Genomic DNA, 6,281 nt, shown 5'->3' on the forward strand with positions numbered 1-6,281 from the left:
CAGAGGAAGATGGAGAGGATGGAGCAAGATAATTCAAAGGCTTGGAAGCAAGAAGCAACTTTGATTTCCCGCCCTCCCCCCCCCCCCAAACTGTAGATGAAGGGTGTGGTTGGGAGTGTACAATGCAAGGGCTGGAGAGATGGCTCAGCAATTAAGAGCACTGACTAATCTCCCAGAGGATCTGGGTTCAATTCTCAGTACCCACGTGGCAGCTCACAACTGTCTGTAACTCTAGTTCCAGGGGATCCAACCCCCTTATGCAGGCAAAACACCAACGTATGCAAATATAAATCAATTTAGGGGAGTGTAGAATCAGATTGGGGTCCCACCACAGATAGCACTGGAGAACCACGGAGGGCGTAAGCAGGAGCGTGACAGGAGAAAGGAGTTCTCGCTAACACAGAGAAGGGTGGAGCAGACCGGCAGGGCAATCTAGAAGGAGCTCAAGGCTCAGGTAGCCACCCTGGAGCAGCTAGCTGGGATTCGAATGGCTAGGTTCTCTAGGGGAGCCCACTTGGGCAGAACAGCCCATGGGAGCTGAGGGAGCCTCTGGTTCTGGAGGAGTGTGAGGGTGGTCACAGGCAGAGAGACTCCGAAAAGGGCCAACAGTGAGTGGGAGGGTCGGGGCTGGCAGTGGAAGAAGCTTGTCGTTCTGAAGCTTCAAGTTTCCTAGGCCTTTGGATAAAGACGGGGAAGAAACTGTCTGCCCCATCTCTCTGTTCCAGATGTTCTTCCAGAATTTTCATGAGGTTCCCGCAAAGTTCTTTGAGGAGAATATCTTAATCCGGGTAAGGAGCCAAAACGGCCTCCAGCTAAATGGGACCATTTTCCTGCATCAGTCCCAGAAAACACTTTGGCCCCAATGACTGTTTTCAGAGGTGAGGCAATTTGTTTCCTCTGTCTCCAAAGTGGAATCTCCAACTTTCATTCCCCTTGATGGGACAAATAACTCATCCATCCATCCATCCATCCATCCATCCATCCATCCATCCATCCATCCAACCAGTGTTAGAGACTGCCAACGGTGAACATAGCAGCCAGATTCTCTTGTTACCAGAGTGACACCCCCCATCCTCCACCATGAGGGAACCAGCAACCATGGTGAATGTATGTCTATCAAGTGCCTTCTAGGTACCCAGCACAGGGCTGAGGGCAACTAGGTAGCTATTCCCCTAGGGCATTTTCATGTTCTTGGACACAAGATACAATGGGAACAATCAGAACAATCTGTGGTAGAGTCAATTGCAACGGCTTGTTTTGTGCTGACCCAGGACAAGTAAATTGATCTCTCTGATCAATATCTTCGTCACTGAAATGGAACTAAAAATATGGACTTCACAAGGTTCCTCTGAGAACTCCCTAAGAACAATGACATGCAAGCACTGGTTATTAGGAACCACTCGGTGAGGGGGATGTGGTGGCCTACACCTGGAACCCCAAAGTGTAAGAGGTGGAGGCAGAAGTATCAAAAGTCCAGAGTCATTATTGGCTACATGGTGAATTTGAGGCCAGCCTGGGCTACATGAGATGCCAGCTATATCCTTGCCACCTCTTCCACAGAGGGCAGGGGTAATTGGCATTGTGAATGATAAGATCTTTCTGGAAACTCCTTGCAGGTGGTGGACTCTGCAGCATCGAGATCCAAAGCAGAGATTGGAAGATTCCAAGTAAGCCCCGGATGAAGGAGGAGGCTGGGAAGACTCATAGAAACCCACTCTGGGCTCCAGGACCCAGGCTAGGGAAAAGTGCTTGGCCTTTCACAGAGACCCGTACTTGGATTTGCCTACCAACCTGGCGGGGCGTGGGGGGATGCTCAGACAAGTTACTCTTGGCCTTTGCTTCCTCAGCTGTGGAATGCTAACGATAACAACCACAATAGTAATGTACACAATCTGCGGGGGACACCGTGGGGGTTAAAGTGTGTCATGTTTAGATAAGGATTGTGTCCCAGCTGAGCTACCCAGTTCGATAGCACTAGGGACACTAGTCAAAGGTCACCCTAGATGTTGAAGAACTCTGCGAAGAGATTGCTGCCTTTGAGGACAGGTGGGGGCAATGATATTCTTGTGAAGAACTGGCCAAGAATTCACTATGCAGTTCAGGCTGGCCTCAAACTCATGGCAATTCTCCTGCCTCAGTTTCCCAGGAACCCATTCCATGCTGCAATGATGGACATGAGCCACCATGCCCAACTTAGTATTTTTATTTAATTTTATTTATTTATTTTTATTTTGTGTGTATGTGTTTATGCACATGTGTATGGGTGTGCTTGCGTGTGTGTTTGTGGAGGTCAATATCATGCCTAGTTTTTATGTAGGTAGTAAGGATTGAACTTGGGTCCTTGTGTTTGTTTAGTAAGTATTTTACTAACTGAGCCATTCCCCGAGACCCAAGATGTTTTATTTTTATGTTATTTATTATTTGTGTGTATGTGTGTGTGTGCCCGTGCCACAGCACACAAGTCCCGGTGCATGTGTAGAGGAGAGAGGACAACTTTTAGAAGCTGTTTCTTTCAACCTTGGGATCTGGTTATTGTACTCAGGATTTTGAACACAGCAAGCGCTTTTCCCATGCTGAGCCACCTCGCCAGTCCAATAATTCTATTTTGACAGCCACACGATGTAGCCATGACCCAAAAGCAGAAACTTCTATTTTGATGATGTCTAGGGATGGGGATGTAGCTCAGAATAAAGGAATTATTTTGCATGCCCAGTACCCTGGGTCAATCTCCTACACTAGGCATAGAAGAGCAGGAAAGCCATTCTGGTAAAGTCCAATGTGTCAGTTTTGTATGGGCTGTATGGTGTGTGTGTGTGTGTGTGTGTGTGTGTGTGTGTGTGTGTGTGTGTGTATGTGTGTGTGTTGCTGGGAACTGAACCCAGGACCTTGTGTAAGCTAGAAAATTATCCTAGCCCAGCTTAATGCTTTTTTTTTCTTTTGTCTAAGAAGTTTTTGCCTACCTAACACAAGAGGGTGGATGAGTTTGAAAGCAGGCTTATGTATAGACTCTTGTTACTGATCAGTGGAACCTGGGCACTCGCCCTATTCACACGGCCCCTTGTCCTGTTCCACACTACCAGGCTCCAATCTGAGACCGTCTCCTAGGAGGAAGGAAAGCCACCTATAGTTTCTTTGCCAGCTACCACTTGATCATCCTCATCCCCCAGCGTGGAGATGCCCTTCCCTACCAGGGGCAGAGAAGTGTTAGATGTGTATTCCAGATGTTTACAGCATCCCCTCTTAGTAACTGTTAAGCCTTCAGGACATCTCTCAAACTCGGCATCCTCTTCTATAGAGATGACAATGGTCCTGCCAGGGTTTTTTGTTTGTTTGTTTGTTTTTTTGTTTTTAAAGACAGAGTTCAGGTTAAGTCCACACTCAAGCACTAATCTAGTATGCCACTGGGTTAGGTGGAATTACAAATCTTGGTGTTGGCATGTCCTACACAACTTTCCCCCACTAAAACACATGCCTGTGATAATCAACATATCATGAGAAAAGGTTCGTTTTGATTCAGGGTCATAGATGTTAGCACTGTTGCTTTGGGCCTGTGGCAGCACACACACACACACACACACACATATGGAGAGAAAGAGAGAGAGAGAAAGAGAGAGAGAGAGAGAGAGAGAGAGAGAGAGAGAGAGAGAGAGAGAGAGGCTCAGCAAATAGAAATATAAAAGGGAGAGAATGGGTTGCCCAAATTTCCTTCAAAAGAGTGCTCACCAATGACTAAAATCCTCCCAGTATGCCCCAACTCCTAAAGTCTCTACTACCTCCACATAGGAGCAGGTTGGGGACTGGGCCTTTAAGGCATGGTCCAAGCTTACCAGGCATGGTGGCACACACCTTTAATCCCAGCACTCAGGTAGAGGCAGGCAGATCTCTGTGAATTCAAGGCCAACCTGGTCTACAGAGTGAGTTTCAGGACAGCCAGAGCTTCATAGTGAAAACCTGTCTGAAAATAAAAACAAGCTATAACTAATCTTCAGTTTACTCTTATCTTTTCAGATTGACATTGGGTTTATCTACCATTCCCCAGGTAGGTGACAGTTACTCCAAGAATGTGCACCTTCTGAGAAAAAGTAGGCCAGGAGTCAAAATCCCCCAGAGCCCCCAGTAAATGGAGAGAAGATATCACAGGATATGAGTTACTTTCCATGCTTGAAAAGATTTACTCTACTTTATGGAGTATTTTATCATGATTTCTACTAATACCATCTTTCTCTGAACAGTTCAAGACATTTTTGGGGGCAAAATGCTAAATTGTTATTGAAACTCTAACCTATATTTCTAATGAGTTAAGCCAGGACCAGAAGACCACAGCTTTGTTGTTTTTCAAACCTGTTGTGTTGTTCTTCTTGAGGCTGGCTCTTACTATGAAAACCAGGCTAGCCTAGAACTCATAAACCAGCCTCTGCCTCTTGGGATCACAGGCATATGTTTCATACCATGATTTTTAAAAGCATACTTACTTTAATTTGTATATATATGTGTGTGTGTGTGTGTTCTTTGACATTTTCACACACACAAGTGCACATGCATGTGTAATGCTTGCTGATTTTTTTCTTACTCAACCGTCACATATATATAGTTTTGTGATCCACTGAATTTAACCAGAGCCATCTGTGTGGCCATGGGTATAGAGCTACCCACTGGAGCCTGGTGGGCTCAGCGGTAGGTGCACAGCTAAAGACAGTGGCTCCCCGTCTCTCAAGTTTGTTGACAGCCAATAGTTTAGCAGTGAGGGATAGGAACCGCTGAGCCCCTCCTCAATCTGTGAGCGATGGTTAATAGGGCCAACCTTGCACAGGCTCAGAGCAGCTGACCACAACCGGTATGAATTCATGATCAACAAGGGTTGTGTTGTGCCTAGTGGGTGGCAATTCTCAGCCCATCTCCCTATCTTCGGCCTCTTCCTGCCTCTTCCACAATGTCTTTTGACCTTTAGAAGGAAGCTTAGAAAGGTACTGTGTCTTAAGGCTGTGTCCTCGGTGTCGTGGACTCTCAGCATCTTGGCCAGCCCTGGGTCTCTGTATCCGCTGGCATTTTTGTTTTGTTTGTTGAGTCAAGATCTTATATCCCCAGTCTGGCCTCATGCTTGCTCCCATTTCTTCGTATTGAGAACATTCAATAGCCTATCATTTTGCAATAAACAATTATTGCCAATCATCATCATTACTTTGCTATAGAGAACCTATTTCTTCCTATCCAACCACATCCTGTACCCACTATCAATCCTCTCTCTGTTCTTCTTTATCCTGCCCACCCCAGCTCTTGTAACCACTATTCTACAGAGATTGAGATTGAAGTGGGGGATCTTACCGTGAGCTGGTCATAACTGAGATACCGGGTTGAGCTCGGATCTAGGGGTGGAGAGCGGCTTGCCTCCAGATGTCTGGCATCAGGCCTGGTCAGTCACAATGTCAGGATGCCAGGGAGGAAAGTGGATCCCTGTTTCCCAGAGGCACCCATTAGCAGGCTTGTGATTGATTGTACCATCACGGCTTGGTGGCAGAGGAGACTTTTGTTCTTCTCTACTATTAGATGAGAGCCAGAATATGTGAGACATTGCCTGACCTGTTTTCCCGAGAAACAAAGGCTGTTTTCAGGGGAGAGAGAGGGAGACTGGGGGGCCTCTCACTTTGGCTCTGCCTCCCCAGGTCACACACTTCTGAGGAAATGGTTAGGCCTCTGCCAGCGGAATAAGACCACCAGTGGTGTACGAGGCTACCTGAAAGTCACCATCTATGCCCTCGGGGTGGGAGATCAGGCGCTGGTGAGGCTGCCCCACCCCCAATTCCCCAGGAATATTTCTTACCTGGCTGTTTCCTCGGGTAGCTCTGAGCCTGCCAAGTGGCCATTGGTCTATGTTTCCTGTGTGCAGAGTGTCACCAAGGGGTTGTCCACTCTCTGTGCATCAAGTGGGATTCTGAGAAAAATCAAAAATGGGTGAACTTGACTGCCCTGCCTCTGACACCGACCCTGCCCAATTCTCTGCTGTCTCCAGGTAGATCAAAAGCTGCCCTATGAGGCTGACACCCAGGTCCGGATCTTCAAGTCCGCAGCAGTCCCAATCAGCCTGGCGTACTTGCAGTTCTTCATCTACTGTGCAGAGGACCTCCATTTCAGTTAGAGTCCGTGGGCAGGGAGGAGGAAACGGGCACCTTGGATCTATACCAGATTTCTTTTAATTCTTCTTCTTCTTCTTCTTCTTCTTCTTCTTCTTCTTCTTCTTCTTCTTCTTCTTCTTCTTCTTCTTCTTCTTCTTCTTCTTCTTCTTC

General features: G+C 47.0%; 1 protein-coding gene across 1 annotated transcript in view; it reads left to right on the plus strand.

Annotated features, from left to right (window-relative positions):
• Nucleotides 1-6,281, plus strand: part of Fer1l5 (fer-1 like family member 5) — a 55,126-nt gene that overhangs the window by 10,699 nt on the left and 38,146 nt on the right. The window contains exons 8-12 of the mRNA XM_005359921.2: nucleotides 726-788; nucleotides 1,617-1,667; nucleotides 4,009-4,039; nucleotides 5,661-5,776; nucleotides 6,008-6,128. Coding sequence (XP_005359978.1) covers nucleotides 726-788; nucleotides 1,617-1,667; nucleotides 4,009-4,039; nucleotides 5,661-5,776; nucleotides 6,008-6,128 — 382 coding nt within the window. The remainder of the gene's footprint in view (nucleotides 1-725; nucleotides 789-1,616; nucleotides 1,668-4,008; nucleotides 4,040-5,660; nucleotides 5,777-6,007; nucleotides 6,129-6,281) is intronic.

The sequence above is a fragment of the Microtus ochrogaster genome, linkage group LG2, assembly GCF_000317375.1.
Source record: "Microtus ochrogaster isolate Prairie Vole_2 linkage group LG2, MicOch1.0, whole genome shotgun sequence".
In the NCBI taxonomy this organism is placed as follows: domain Eukaryota; kingdom Metazoa; phylum Chordata; class Mammalia; order Rodentia; family Cricetidae; genus Microtus; species Microtus ochrogaster.